Source organism: Lagopus leucura, unplaced genomic scaffold, assembly GCF_019238085.1.
Source record: "Lagopus leucura isolate 7727_CA_CO unplaced genomic scaffold, USGS_WTPT01 Super-Scaffold_739, whole genome shotgun sequence".
Lineage (NCBI taxonomy): Eukaryota > Metazoa > Chordata > Aves > Galliformes > Phasianidae > Lagopus > Lagopus leucura.
In genome coordinates, this window is record NW_024962255.1 from 10355369 (window position 1) to 10370528 (window position 15160).

A 15160-nucleotide genomic window follows, 5' to 3' on the forward strand; every position below is an offset into this window, starting at 1 on the left:
GATAGATATTCCCATGCTGGACATGGTCCTAGCATGGTAATGTTACATTCAGGAAGCAAACTGGGAGATAAAAACAGATCTGAGAGATATCCAAGGAGCAGATCATCACTTGAGATGTTTGTTCTCTGCTTAGGGACTACTTCCAGGCATTTTGGTCATCTCAGGAGGAGTCCCAGGTGTCTGTATGAGAAGCTGGAGGCCCAGAGCTGCAGCAGACCCCTCCTTCTCCCTGCCCCCAAATTAATGCCTTGGAAAAATGCAAAGCTCTTAATCTGCTTTACACATGATGGGAAAGCAGCAGCAGTGTTTTCAGCACAGCAGTGGCAAAAAACGCCCTTTTCAACACTGATAGCTGCATATTGACACATTTCAAGGTTATTGTTCTGATATGGTGCAGCCTCTGTGCTGTTCCTCTGCCCACATGGGGACTGTGACCACGGAAAGTCAGAGGTGTGACAGCACGGACCACTTCCGCACCCACATCGCTGTTTGCTGCTGAGCACACAGCCTGACAAAAAAATAAAAGAGAGGAAAAAAACAAGAGAGTTGATACGAAAAATACAAAGTAGAGAAGAAGTCACTACAAATAACTGCTGCATGCAAGTTGATCTCCACGTGGTGTTTGGAGTCTCCTGTTTTTCCCTGTTGAGAAAAAAACATGAAAACACCTAATAAATGGCAAGGATGCTCAGCCCCTTGTCTCGCAGAGGATCTGCAGGAGCACAAGATGGGCACAGGCAAAGTCACTGCTCACCAGAAGCACCGCCAAGATCTCGGTAGACTTTCCGCCATGAGAAAGTGTTCCACCACATGGCTGACACTGCTGGCCTTGGTGCTGTGGCTGCCATGGTGCTGGGCTCTGCATCACTCCTTGGTTAACCCACTGGAAGCAGGATGATTAAGAAAAGCCTGCTGCTGCCGTAGCTGTCTTGTGCCTAACTTGGCTAAACTCGAGCCTGGATGGTTGAATTGCCAACACAAAAGCACAATGTACTGGAGGAAAGAGCAGTGGGCAGAGATGTGTGCCTGGAGGGTTTGCCTTGGGTTTGCTTCTCCGCACAGCCAGCACCAGAGTGGAGATTTCCGTGCTGGGTGGGAGACTGAGGGGCTGGAGCACTGGGCTTTTCCGCAGATGTCTCACTTCAGTCAATCAGGAAATGGTGACGCAGGTTATGGGTTGGGTTTGAGGTTTTGGAAACCTTGTCTAAAAGTCGGTTTCCTTGCCCTGCCGTGTTTCTGAAGCGCGAGGCCGTGGTGAAGGCTGGCAGGGAGTGGAGGAGCGCCGGCCAACATGCAGCTCCCGGTCAGATGTAGCAGGAGGATTTTCCTGGCTGTTTGTGTAATCCTCTTTGTGGGATGCACAGTGCAAGGTAACACCGAGCGGTTGTTCTCTCTGCAATACTCTTTCTGTGCTAGGCAGTGTGGGCTGAGGAGGCAGCCTCCAAATTTAAAGGAGAATATTGCAATTGACCTTCTAGGAGGAATGAGGTCTGCTTAGGAAGCCTGCTTTGCTAGAGTTCTGTTTTCTGGAGGGGGAGTGGGAAGATAAGATACCTCTTGCAAATGAAATATTTCTGTGTCTCTCACCTGGCCCGTATGAGAAGAAGACCTTATCAAGTAAACTACTCTATGTACACACACATCTCAAATGTATATACCAATGTATACATTTATCCAGCCCTCCCTTAGAGGTCTGGTTTTGCCCTGCTATTCCGTTATGCAGTTACAAATTAAGCCTGTTGCAGTCCCCATGTCATAACTACTCTGGTCTCCAGTCTGCTTTGGGGGGGAGGAGAGGAAATTGTGTATAAGTATGAGGAAACTGTACAGTTTATTGGGTACAGAAAGTATTGCAACACACAGCACTAAACAACGAAAAGGAAATGTTGATTCATGACGACAAGTGCCCTGTGGAGTCATTTCTTGCAAGAGAGAAACACTTAGCAAGCATATGTAGGATAATTCTCCATCAAACCAAGGTTAAGACAGTGAGAGGCTTCCATTAGACACCTACTGCTGTTTCTATCCTGAGGATGGTCTTTGAGACGTTGTCTGTAGCCTCAGTTCTGTAATGCTTATGTGCAAAGTACTCGGCCACAGTTGTTTCTTCTGTTATTACAAAACACCAGTCTTCTTAATAAGGTGCTAAGGAAGGTAAATAAAAAAAGGGAATATGCTGTGAAAGCAACAGGAAATCCTTCCTGAGAGATTTTTTGTCTTTTGCAGAAGAGTGTAGTAGGATGGTGAAAGTCACCTAGCACTATACAGCAATACATAAGGCAATAGAGCCATAATTACAGGCAGACATTCCCAAGAAAAATTAGATAAAGTGCCAAAAGGAGCACAGCGTGCCAGGGAGGTTAAGAACAAGTTAATTAAACGAGGCTGAAAGGAAGGATCGTTGCTTCGGTCCTTTGGGTCTATCAGCACCGAGCCGAGGCAGCAGCTCGGCGAGCCTTGGAGCCTTGCTCAGCTGCGGAGTGACGCGGGCTGCTCCCATCAGGTGCCCCCGCGCACAGGGCGCGCTACAAGCGGGTGCGGTGCCGGCCCGACGCCTGGTCCCCCAACTGCGTGGAGGAGATGGGGCCCCGGTTCCAGCTGCCCGACGACGCGGCCAACAGGATCCTGCCGCCCCTGGCCAACCCTGCCCTGTAAGTGCGGGGATTCGCGGGTGGGCTCGGGGCATGCGGCAGGCGAGAGAGGGAAGCAGCGTTTGTGACGGCTCCGGTGTTTCAGGATGAAGAGGTACCAGGAGCTGGGCGACATCTTCCCGCTCTCCGAGGAGCAGTCGGGCTCGGGCTGGGAGCCGGCGCTGGAGCCGGGCTCGGGCTCGGGAGCTGAGGCCGTTCCCGCCATCCGGTCCGCGCACCGCCCAGATCTGCCGGCGGGGCTGGGGCAGCGGCTGCAGGAGGAGGCCCTGCTGCCGTAGCGCCTCGGCGCCGTGACGGACGGTCCCCGACCCATCCCCTGCTCAATAAAACCGCTGTCTTACAACCCTCGTGGCTTTTGTGCACTATCTTTATTCGAGCTCGACCTTCGCTCGTTTTGGTACGAAGTACGCGGTCGGGGGGCGACGAGCGCCGCACCACATCACCGACGCAGCTCCGCCCCGCCCCTCCGCCGCGCACGCGCCGCCACCGCCCCTCCGGCCACGGGGCGCTGAGGGGAGGGGCGGTCACGTGCCGCGGGGGTGGGCGTGGCGCGGCCGCCCGGAGCGTCACATGACAGGGGCGCGGGCCGGCTGCTGGTGGCGCGCGGCGGCGGCGGAGGGCACCGACCATGGTGAGTGGGGGCGGGGCAGCGGCGGCCGTTAGTTACCGACGGCCGTGCCGCGCGGGGCCGAGGCCCGAGGCGGCCGCCCGGTCCGGACGGTGCGTCGCCGCCCACCTGTGGCCGCGTGTGAGGAGAGCCGCCCCGACGGCCCTTCCCCGGCCTGCGGCGAGTGCCGAGCCGCCGCCGCCACACGGCCGGCCCCGGGCTGCGCCCCGACGGCGGGAGCGGGCGGCGCGTGGCCTGCGGGCGGGGGCGGCGGGAAGTAACGGGCCGCAGCCGGCTTCAGCGTGGGGCTGCCCGAGCCTCGCCGTGCGCGCGTTCCCCTTCTTACCGAGGGCTCGTGGCGAAGCCGCCACGGCTGGCCTTCGGTGCGGCTGCGACGCCGCGCGGCGCTTCCAGCCCTCGTGCGGCAGCATCCCCACCTCCTGCACGAGGGCTGGAACGCGCCGTAGCGTTTGGTTTTTCTGAGTCCGGTTCTGCCTTTATGAAGCTGGAGCACAGTAAGACGCGGCGTGGGTTCTGAAAATAAGGCGTCTTGTCTCGCATCGTTTCCCTGCAGCAGTATCTGCTGGCAACTGGAGGAGCTGGCGACTTCTGCGTTCTCTGCTCCATATGCTCACGTCCTCCCGGCTGACATCGCAGCTTATTTCTGAGGGTGTAGCTGGAGCGTGAGAATGGTGTGCTGGGCAGGGGTGTGATACAGGGCTAGGGCTGGCTGGCTGCTCCAAGTCACGGTGCACCTTCTCGGGGTGAAAAATGCTGTGTGACCACCCTGTGTAATGCTCACCTGGAGGTAATGCGCTTCCTTGCATGGGCTGGGACGGGGTGCAAACACGAGCTAACCTGGAAAACAAATACAAAACTGAAGATAAGAGAGATGACTATGCCAAAATAACTCGTGTGACAGTTTAAAATAGCCTAAAAATCTGAAATCTTGTTTTTTTGTTTTTTTGTTTTTTTTTTTCCTGCATCCCCCTTCTGCGGGAGCCAAACTCAGAGCAATTCTAGTGAGCAGTTACTTTAAAAAAAAAAAAAACAAAACAAAAAAAAAACAAACCAAAACAACACAGCAGTAAAACCCCAAAGCCTCTGTTCTTGTTGCAGCAGTGAATGCACCTGCATGTGGTTGGCAGGCACTCAGAGGTCTGTTCAGCCTTCGGTTTGACCACCTACCCGCTTGTCTGCTTTTGCTTTCCTCTGAGAACATGGAAGAGATGTACATAGGGTCTGTAAGTGAAGCCTTGTAGCTGTGTGGCTGGAATTAGGGCCACTTGCTTTCTGAGCTAATACAGAGCTGCTTTAGATGTGTGTGAATGGCTGTTTTACAGCTTCGAATTGCACCATGTCTTACAGCAAGTTGCTCAGCATTCCTATTGCTGGGCAGTTGCATTTGTTTTGTACGCTCTTGTAGATTATTTTGTTTTCAGTCCTACTTCAGGATCTCAGGTTTTGGATGAGTTCCTGTGCAGCTGATGAGGCAAGAATTATGATTTCACATATTCTGTGTTTGTACAGCTGAAGTGGATGCCCTTATCCAGAACAGTGTAGCTTCTAAAAACAAACAAACAAGTGCTTAACAAATAGAAAAAAAAAATATTGCCCCGAATTACCATAATGTCTACTTTAGTACATCAAAGCAGATTAGTGCCTGGTTCTTAAGAAAAAAATGTGGGACTTAGTATGGACCTTACTGAGCTTCATAGAACAGCTACCCTGCTTTGCAGTTTGTTGTGAGAGATGTTTGAGCAAGGTCAAAGAGTGAGGGTTGTTTGATAATAGTCAAAAGTTTGTGCCTCGGGAGTGCTGTTGTAAGGTGAGGAGAAGCATTTAGTGCTTGCAGTATATCAGCATCTGGAGCAGTGTTACAGGTAAGCAGAAACACCTGCTGTATCTGATAGCAGAGTGGCACAGCTGAGGTAGATCGTATGAAAAGCTGCTGTCTTCTGTACCTGTTGATGCTCTCATTCATTCCTAAGCGAATGACAAGGCACAGGAGGGGGCAGCAAATAAAAGTTCCTTATTCAGCTTCTTTCTAATCAGGGAATTGCTTCCTGTATTCTGTTAGATCCCCGTTTAGCTGCTTGTTTTCACCTTGGTTTGCTCCATTACCCCTCCTACTTCTGGTCATCTGTTACTACTGTTTATGCAGTGAGTTCCAATGGGTACAAACCATGCTGAAAACTACGCACTGTCCCAAATCCCAAATGAGGCAGAATAAACTTGTTAACACAATTTTTTTTTTTGGAATTGTCATTAAAAGAGATTACTTTTTTGAAAGTGAAATCTGTGCTCTAAATATGTTTAGAAACTGACCCGATTGCAATTACTTGCTAGGTGAACAACTGTCCATCACTGCTAAATTTTGGGTCTTGAGTACAGAATGGCTTTGTAACTTCATGGAAGCACAAGTGTTTTTCCCACGTGTGGGGCACAGCTGCAGGTAAATACCACATTTAAAGTGGAGTGTCCACTGGGAAATAACTTCAGAATTCTTTATTGCAGAGTTTTCTTGGAGGCTTCTTCGGTCCCGTTTGTGAGATTGATGTTATTCTTAATGATGCAGAAACACGAAAAACAGCAGAAATGAAAACAGAAGATGGTAAAGTAGAAAAGCATTTTCTCTTCTATGATGGTGAATCTGTTTCAGGAAAGGTAACTTTTTGCTATTAATTACTTTACTGATGCTGATGGTAATGCATGTAGAAAATCAAAAGAAAACACATAAGCAAGAGCCGCTCTTTTGGGTTAGGCAGTTATTCAAAGAGAAAACACTATCTTCTTTTATCTGATCTTCTTAACCATAGTTATTCAGGCAACTGGGAAATCTGAGCCCTTTCAATAGTTTGTTGTTTCTGATAATCTTTTCCAGTCATCTTGACTTTGTGAATTAGCTGCTCGTGTGACCACGTGCAATCCTGTCTTTCCTTCTGACAAGAAAACTATTCCAAACTGTATCCGCCCCCCTTTCTTCCCTTTCAACTCCAAAATCCACAACTCCATGTGCGTATGAGTAATTTTTGGCTGGTGCAGCCAATGTACTTTGCGTCCCCTGAAGCTAAGCCTTATGTTTCATGCCCCAAAGTGGTTTCTGGAACTGCATCAGAAGACCAGTGTGTTAAGTTTAGCTGGCTGTTGAGTCAACAAGAGTTTTTCTTGGTGGGGGTGAGGATTGTCAGGTGAGAGATGAAACAGGGATTGCCAGAGGGATTCCTCATCTTTCAGTATCAGACCCAGGGAGTTCTTGCCATCATTCTTGTTTTTCTAGAGCATTCTCATTCTCTGAATAGTTAGGATTTGCTTTTCTTCCGAGAAGCCTAAGTATTGGTTTCTGAGACTGACTTCCAAATATGTACTTCTAATATGTACTAAATACTTACTGTTACTAAGCACCTTCCTGCTCTTATGTTGCCTTTCCATGTTAAGATCTTGGTTCTCTACAAAGATCCTTAAACAGATGTGAAACTCTCATAACACAGCCCTCAAACTCAGGAAATGGAGGGAACTAACTTTTGTATGTTCACTGGCCTGATGACTTGTTGCTTTGATCAGCAGCTCCTGAGAGGTGCCCGAGGGGCCCTGACATCCACAGGCACAGTGGGATCAGAAGGCTTGGAAGAGCAGTAGTTTATTGCCTCTTCCCTTTTCACCACGGTGATTAATCATTCACTTAGTTTGCTTTCTACTCAGATATCAGCAATGCATTGGATTTTAAGATACAGGGATTTCTCTAGTAATAGCTGTCTAGTGAGGGAACTTTGCATATGCTTTATACCCATGGGAAGTAACATTATAGAGTCTGTTTTTGTGAGGCTGAGGTCTGTTTATGAAAATCAAATTCAAAAATCTTGGTAGCAGATGTTGTCATCTCTTGCTTTTGCATTGACTTTCTGCTGAGGAAGAGGCTCGAGTGCACTTGACTTGAAAAAATTAAATCAGTTCTTTTTTGGACTCCCCAATGTGACTGTTGGAAGATGTTTTGAAGCTCTCTACCTTCAAAGATGGCCAGGATGTCACTGAAAGCTTAGACGAACACAGCTGAAGCTCTGGCTTGGATACTGAATTGTGAGACACAAATGTTTCAGGTCTATCTAAGTTCAGTCTTGCAGATGGTTAGATTTTTCTTAGAGGCTTCGGTAGGACATTAGGTAGTGATTAATTTTAAAATCAACCATTTGATTTGATTCAAGCTCAGATTCAAGTTGTTGAGAAGATATTGCAGTTTTCACAGGCTTGTAGTAATGTATTTTTGCTTTTTTCTAAGACCATGTATTAAGTAAAGATGTTAAACTTTTAACTCTTGCTTTTTTTTTTGTCTTTGTAGGTGAATGTCTCTAAGCAGCATGGCAAGAGATTAGAGCACCAAGGAATTAGAATTGAATTTGTAGGACAAATTGGTGAGTTTTGAGCTATGAAGAGGATGTTGGGTAGGTGTGGTTTATGGAACTTTGCATATGTGGCTGCAGCAGTTTGGCTCATCTGTTGCAACCCTGTCAGGTCAGTGGCTGACAAGTACTAAAGGAAGATGATATTCTACCCTTTTTAACAGAAATGATGTACTGATATGTGTTAGCCAGAAAATCATGGATGATGTGTGAGGGAGAACTGGGATGGCAAGTATTCTGTCTCAGACAGGCTGAGAATTTTCTGAAGAACCAAAAGAGACTTCTGAAAACTTGGAGATACAGTGCTGGATCTTTTTCTTATGCTACAGTTCAGAAATTCTCAAGATGTTATGCAGAGGTGACTTCAGCTACTGTTGTGTGGGGTTTTTTTTTGTTTTACTTTTCCACATTTCCTTCAAGTTTTAATAGAATAATACAAAAAACTTCCCCAGTAGTGTGACTGTACTGCTTGGAGATCAGCTCCAGCTACATGTTACGAATACATTTCAAGCCTCCTCTTCTGTGTGTTTTTCTGACTGATACAGTAAATAACTTTGAAATGATACAAGATTTTGTCATAGCCAGCAAAGCACACCTTTCTTTGTGCCTGTATTAGAAAATAAGTGGTTACTAGCGACACGCTTCTATCGAATTGGCTGTAATGAACTGTGAAATTATTGCAAATTATTCTCTTCTGGAATGCTGCCTTCTGTTACAAAAAAACAAACAAACAACAAAAAACAAAACACCTGAAGAAAGAGGAGAAAAAAGCAGAATTTCTGCTGCTCATTTCTGCTGCTGCTGCTTACCTGGTATTTTCAGTCGGTAATTGTGGAGAAGCTTGTTTTTTATATAAATAAAGTGATTTCTTTTTTAACAGTAGGGTGTAGCTTTTTTATCTCAGTGGGAATCGCATGACATAGGTCTAGGGATGAATAATAATTGCAATCAAAAAATGAAATCAAAAAAATGTTTTGATTTATTGTATGTATTGTTTTTGGTTTTAAAAAAAAAAAAACCAAAACACTGAAACCTGCTCTACTTTATCTTCCTCAACTGTAGAGCTCTTCAATGACAAGAGCAATACACATGAATTTGTCAACTTAGTGAAGGAACTCGCCTTACCTGGAGAGCTGACCCAGAGCAGAAGCTATGACTTTGAATTCATGCAGGTTGAGAAGCCATATGAATCCTACATTGGTGCCAATGTCAGACTGAGGTTTGTATCTGCTAGGATTTTTTTTTCCCCCTCCTACCCTACAGGGTATTCCATAATTTAGAAATTGTGTTGTGCCTCTTCTCCCCAGTGCTGGATAATTCTGGCTAACTCTGTGGCTTTCTTCCTAGATATTTTCTAAAAGTGACAATAGTGAGACGGCTGTCAGACATAGTGAAAGAATACGATCTGATTGTTCATCAGCTTGCTACGTACCCAGATGTAAACAACTCCATTAAAATGGAAGTAGGCATTGAAGACTGTCTTCATATAGAATTTGAATACAATAAATCAAAGTAAGTGTGACTTAGATTGAAATGTGCTAATAAATGCCTTGGAAGAGAAAAGTAGGAAAAAAATACTTAGGAGGAAGTTTTTCCACTCAGAGGTGGTGACACACTGGGACAGGTTGCCCAAGGAGGTTGTGGATGCCCCATCCCTGGAGGCATTCAAGGCCAGGCTGGATGTGGCTCTGGGCAGCCTGGTTTGGTGGTTGGTGACCCTGCCTGTGGCAAGGGGTTGAAACCAGGTAATCTTTGAGGTCCTTTTCAACCCAGGCCACCTGTGATTCTACTTGATGAAGAACCTGGCTTCTACAGACTTGAGATTTAAAGCAGCGCTTTTAATGACTACTGTATTGAGCTGTTTGCTTACTAATTATGATGGCCTTCTATGAGGAATCCTTGTCTGTTTTGCCTTCAGTACTAATGGGAAGGTCAATGCAGATACATGTGGGCTTTTTTTTTTTTTTTTAATAAAACTGCAGTACTTCCTTTACTGGTACTGCAGTGATGGAAAGGTGCTAATTACACTGGTCTGGTTGAGATGCTTAACTTGGTGGAGAAGTTACATCTGAGTAAGAGGTGGATACGGTAACTGCCTATGTAACTTATTTTGGAGAAGATGTAAAAGGAATGCTTGCTCTTTAATGAAAACCCCTGTTTGTTTCTTTTAAAGGTATCACTTAAAGGATGTGATTGTTGGAAAAATTTATTTCCTCTTAGTGAGAATAAAAATTCAGCACATGGAGTTGCAGCTGATCAAAAAGGAGATTACTGGAATTGGTAAGAAAAAATCCAAAAGAGATGATGACAACTTGTATGCCAGTTGAGCCTTGTGCATACTTGGAGAATGAAGTCAATAGTTGCAGCTTTGGCTGAACTGATGCTCAGTCTGCTTGTTTCTTGCTGGTGTTTGACTGCCGCTTGCATATTGTGCAAATTAACCCTAGAGCAATGCCACAGACTTTATGAGTGTTGGGCTGGCTCTACAGGCTTGAACCAATGTAAATGGAGCTCATGCAGAAATACGGAAGAGCTTAAGCAGTCTTGATTTGATAGTGAACAAAGGAAAAAGAGTAAAACGCATCTTGAAGACTTTGTGTCTGCAGAGATAAGCTGGTGGCATGAAATCTCTCTTCTACTGTAAAAATATATAATCTTCTATTAGCCTAAATGAGATATGATGGAAAATATCAAGAGGTTTTTAAGGAGAAGTAGTCTGATTATTGCAGACTGGGCTTGCATACTGCTGGCACTGGGAAGGCAGTAAGAGGTGGCTTATGACTTCCTTCCCAAGTGGCTGGGGCCTTAGTGAGTTGCTTGTGTGGAGAACCTGCCTCTGTAGCAGTAGAGGTATGGCAGGTAGTTGTGCTTTCTTTCTTTCTTTTGTCACTAACCTAGCTGGTGCTTCATCTTAGGTGTTGGAGAACAGTGGCTCTTGTGCTGACTGAAGACCTTTTGGGTTTTTAGTCTGACCACGGCCTACCAGTATCAGTTGCTAGTGTTGGCCTCTGAACGGAGAAGTTTCACAAATCTTACCCTGCATACTTGTCCCTTATCTAAGCCTGTGTACTGAGGGTCTCTTTGAAGAGGCTGTAGCCAGAGCTACTGTGTCAGTACTGGAAGGAGATAGTAAGAAGCAGTTATCCAGTCTGGGAGATGGTTTTGCTTGCTTTAATTATGTGTGACTGAAAAATGATGGCAAAAAAAAAAAAAAAAAAGGTAAGTCCAGTGCTGCAGAGCAGAAATTGCTGTGATAAATCTATTTACCTACAAGGTTTTAAAACTAAAGCATGTTCTCAGTGAAAACTTGTTTTGCCAGGACCCAGTACCACAACAGAGACTGAAACAATTGCCAAGTATGAAATAATGGATGGCGCACCAGTTAAAGGTAAATACTTGTGATACTATTTTGAAGAGTAAGCATTCTCAGTTACAATTGTACTTTAAAGAAAACAAATCAGGAGGAAAGTGGCTTGTGTAAGCTTCTTTGGAGAAGCTTCTTTCCTGTTTAAAACTGATGTTTTCATTGACTTAAGAACTACCAGGGTCTCAGTGAAATTCCTTACATTTATTTAGCATTGAAAATGTTGTGTCTCATCAATGTAGCACTTTGATTCAAGCTTTACTGCATGATGCAGATTAGCTGTTGAGAGTTCAAGATGCAGCTTCACAGAATCACAGAATAATTTAGGCTGAAAAAGATCTCTTAAGGTCATCAAGTGTTTTGACTTCTACCTTTGATTTCACACTTAGTTCTGTGTATGTATGCTTTATTATTTTTTTTTAAACCAAACATTCTATTTCTGAACACTTGCTGCTGACTTCAGGGCTCAGCTCGTAGATGCACAAGGCAGCAGCAGCAGCAGTATAAAGGTGCTTTGGTAGCAAAAGCTGGTGTAACTTAGGTGCTGTCTAAGTATGATGATTAAATCTTAATGTAGACTCCCATTTACTACTATTTGTGGGAGCTGGTGCTGGTGATAAGTAGAAAAACCTTAACCTATCAAACCTAATGAGAGGTGCAAGTTGGTGGTGAGAGGGCTGTTGCCTTGGATACTGGAAGTCTGTTCCTTTCTGTGAAAAGAAAAGGCACAGTGCTTCGGAAGATGCTCTTATTTTGCATAGATAATAAAGCTGTTAATGTTATCTGGTTGTCAGGAACTAATTGAAACTTTCCTCTTTAAGGTGAATCGATTCCTATAAGATTATTCTTAGCAGGCTATGACCCAACCCCTACAATGAGAGATGTCAACAAGAAATTTTCAGTGAGATACTTCTTAAATCTAGTGCTTGTGGATGAAGAAGACAGACGATACTTCAAACAGCAGGTATGGTCCAGGTGGATCTTGTTGCAGAATTCTGGAGCGTTTTGCATGCTGCTTTGAATGTTAAACATATTAGAAGCCTACTGTGCTTTATGTATGGTGTAAATAATTCTGCGGTTGAATGTATTGAAAGATGTACAGAATATCCTAGCTTGCAGAATAGTGAAGATAACTGATAGTAAGGATAGAAAGCTAGAATGCTGCATGGGAAGTGCTGAATCACGGCCTGAACCTCTGATTGACCACCTGAGATGAGCAATGAGTCAGCCCTGGGAGCACAGGTGTAGGCAATTCTGTGCTATTGGAAGGGGTGGAGCCTGGTTCCACCTCTTCTAGACCCATTTAAGAGCTGACCACCACTGGGGAAAGATCTCTTTTGGAGATCGCTCCTCTTGGAGTCTTCTCAGTGAGCCTAGGACAAGAGTAAGCTTTCCATTCTTCTTTAGCGTGATAACCTGTTTAGCCTAACTTTCCTGTGTATTTCTTAATTATAGCATCAGTATATTAATTGATTATACACATGCTAAGTGCCATAAAATAACTGTACTTGGAATATCAAGATTATGTGATTAAAATGAGCTACTGATGCATTTGCTTGCTTGGTTTTGTAACTCCTGCAGATAATTTCTATTCCCAGCATTTTCCTAGGTTTGAAGCTACAAAACTGTAGTAAGAGCAAGATGTTTGACTGAAAACTGTAAGGACATAATAGGGAAGGGAATAGTGGAAAGGGTCGCTGGCATGAAGCTATGTAAGCTATGGCAAAGTCTGTCAGAATCTTCCTTCCAAAAGATAGACAAGGTGATATGACTCTAGAAAATGGAAGGTAACTGGAGCATTCCAGTTTCTATTATGGACTTTGAATTTGAAAGAATTAGGGGGATTTTTCTAATACCATCAGTGAGCAGTAGGATTGTGAAGGAAGAGTTGACTGCTTTGTATTGATAAATGTGTATTTGGGCTGCAGCTAAATAGGTAAACTGAATGATTTGTGGTGTCTTTCTGGTTACAACAGTACAGTGCATATGGAAAATAATAGGATGCAGAGTTTTTTCCAAAAGCCTTTACCCATTCTGCCTATAAATGTCTAATGCTGCTACTGGCTTCGTGGTAAATAGTTGTTTCATAAGTGTTTGTTTCCTCAAATAGGAAATAATTCTATGGAGAAAAGCACCTGAGAAGCTGAGGAAACAGCGAACAAACTTTCACCAGCGGTTTGAATCTCCGGAATCACAAGCATCTGCTGAGCAGCCTGAAATGTGAACTGGTATATGGTGAAAAACTTTGCAGTGCTTCAGCAGGTTAAAGATGACAGCAGCCTGTGGGAAAAGAAGGCCAAAATTCCCATTACAACCGTCTTCCTTCATCTTACAGTGCTGCATTTACCATACTACTAAAACGTTCTTCAGTTAAACATTCAAGTATGTATATACCTTTAAAATAAAGTGCTTTCTCAAACACTGGAACTTTCTTAAGCTATTTTGTACTGCATATTTACTTTTATTTGACAATGTTATATGCACTTGGATATGCATAAGCTTAAATCTAGTTATTTCCATGCATGGTAGGCCGGTGTATTTGGTTTTTCTGGTCACGGTGTAGATAAAAGCATTTCCTTTTTCATATTGGTTTATTGCATGTCTTTCTCCAATGTTGCTTATTTGCATTTGTTTTGATTTGAAATGGCAGTAAGGCAAATAACTAAATCACACTAAAAATCAAGGTTTGTGGACTTGTCCTAAGATTTCTAATTGCTGTATTAGACAGGGGTTTAACTGAAGCTGCATGTATATGCCCTATAACTGGAGCCTCCAGACACCTTATCAAGGTTTCTAAGAAGCTTTGAATTTGAAGCAAAGAATGTTAGTAAACGTCTTTGCCCTCCCTTCCCCCAGTTCTCATTTTGTCATTCCTCTCTTAAGCCTTTCACTTGAGTCACCTCTGACTTTTGAGGGTTCATTGCCCAGTAAGTAATGGCTTTGGGTAAGTTCTCATGACTTCACTTTCAGCTGGTGAGTGGGTAAAGTATCAAAATGATTCTAAACACTGGTAACATTGATGTTGCAAATACACAGTTACGCGGGTCCTTGTGCTTTTTTGTTTCCACTTCATTCATGATCTGTTTCCTCACTGTCCTGGTAAGAGTGGCAGAATACCCTCAGAGGAGATCCTCTTCCTCATCTGTCTAGGCCTGTGAGGATGGTAAATGTGCTTTATGTGCTCTTCTATGAAGGTACTGTGAAGCTAGGCAAGCTCCAGAGTGACCGGACACTTGTCTAGCACAGCAGATTGTTTGTCTTGATCATCTCGTATGCATTTAGTGTTTGAAGAAATAGCTTAAACAGGTTAGCCTTCATCTACTCCCTGTGAGTGTGCAGTCTGCTCGCAGATATGGGGCTTGGGCGCAATGCGAGGCCTGCTGTGTGGGAGGCTACTTGCGCTTGTAGTTCACTTGGCCTTTCAACCAAGGCTTCTTGACTTCAGTGCAAGTGTCATTGGTAACCTTACTTTATGAGTAAGCAAATAATTGAATTACATTTCTGTAAGAACTGTTTTATTACTGTGGCACTTTGATAAAGCAGACAAAGACTCTGTGTACTACATGCTAGGATACTTCTCTTCATGTGGGTATCTTTTGGAAGAAAGCAAATTTAACTCCCTCATGTAAGTGCCTGTTCAGAAATTTAAAGAATAAAGTAAAAAACAAAAAGCCAAATATTTTCATGGTCACTTGCATGTTGTAATCTGAAAATTATTCTGAGATATTTTGAAACTGATTGTATTTAACCAGCCTCAGATCGTGCAACCATGTATAATAAATGAGAAACGTACTGAGCTGCTATTTGACTTATTAAAACAGCTGTATTCTCACTAAGCACTGCCTTGTCTTTGTTCGTGGGGGGGTTGCTTAAACTGCTTCCAGCTCTGCCTTTGCGGTAACATGAGTTTTAATTTTGCAGGTGTTTTCTTTCTTTTTTTTTTTCCCCTCCTGTCTCAGCAGGGACGGAGAAGGCCTGCTCCAAAGGAGCCGGGAGTTCCGGCCCGCAGGCAGGGAGCGGCCCGGCGCGCGTCAAACCCGCTCCCTCAGGGCACGGCTTCCGCTCGCCGCCATGTTGACAGCCGCCGTGGGCGGGCCGCGCATGCGCGGCGTAAGGCGGGCGCCGCGCTGTGACGCGTTCG

General features: G+C 44.6%; 2 protein-coding genes across 3 annotated transcripts; both read left to right on the plus strand.

Moving 5' to 3' along the window:
* Nucleotides 1-1217: 1217 nt before the first annotated feature.
* On the plus strand, nucleotides 1218-2996 carry SRGN (serglycin). The gene is made up of 3 exons (XM_042863257.1): nucleotides 1218-1370; nucleotides 2504-2651; nucleotides 2737-2996. The coding sequence occupies exons 1-3, from the start codon at nucleotides 1292-1294 to the stop codon at nucleotides 2927-2929; spliced, it is 420 nt and encodes a 139-aa protein (XP_042719191.1). The 5' UTR covers nucleotides 1218-1291; the 3' UTR covers nucleotides 2930-2996.
* A 216-nt stretch (nucleotides 2997-3212) lies between these two features.
* VPS26A (VPS26, retromer complex component A) lies at nucleotides 3213-14855 on the plus strand. 2 transcript variants are annotated; one of them, XM_042863252.1, is made up of 9 exons: nucleotides 3213-3282; nucleotides 5776-5925; nucleotides 7595-7667; nucleotides 8718-8874; nucleotides 9003-9167; nucleotides 9829-9935; nucleotides 10975-11043; nucleotides 11841-11983; nucleotides 13130-14855. In XM_042863252.1, the coding sequence occupies exons 1-9, from the start codon at nucleotides 3280-3282 to the stop codon at nucleotides 13241-13243; spliced, it is 981 nt and encodes a 326-aa protein (XP_042719186.1). In that variant the 5' UTR covers nucleotides 3213-3279; the 3' UTR covers nucleotides 13244-14855. The 2 variants fall into 2 exon arrangements, with proteins under 2 accessions (XP_042719186.1, XP_042719187.1); XM_042863253.1 differs by lacking the exon at nucleotides 3213-3282 and having other exon boundaries at nucleotides 5795-5872.
* Nucleotides 14856-15160: the final 305 nt, after the last annotated feature.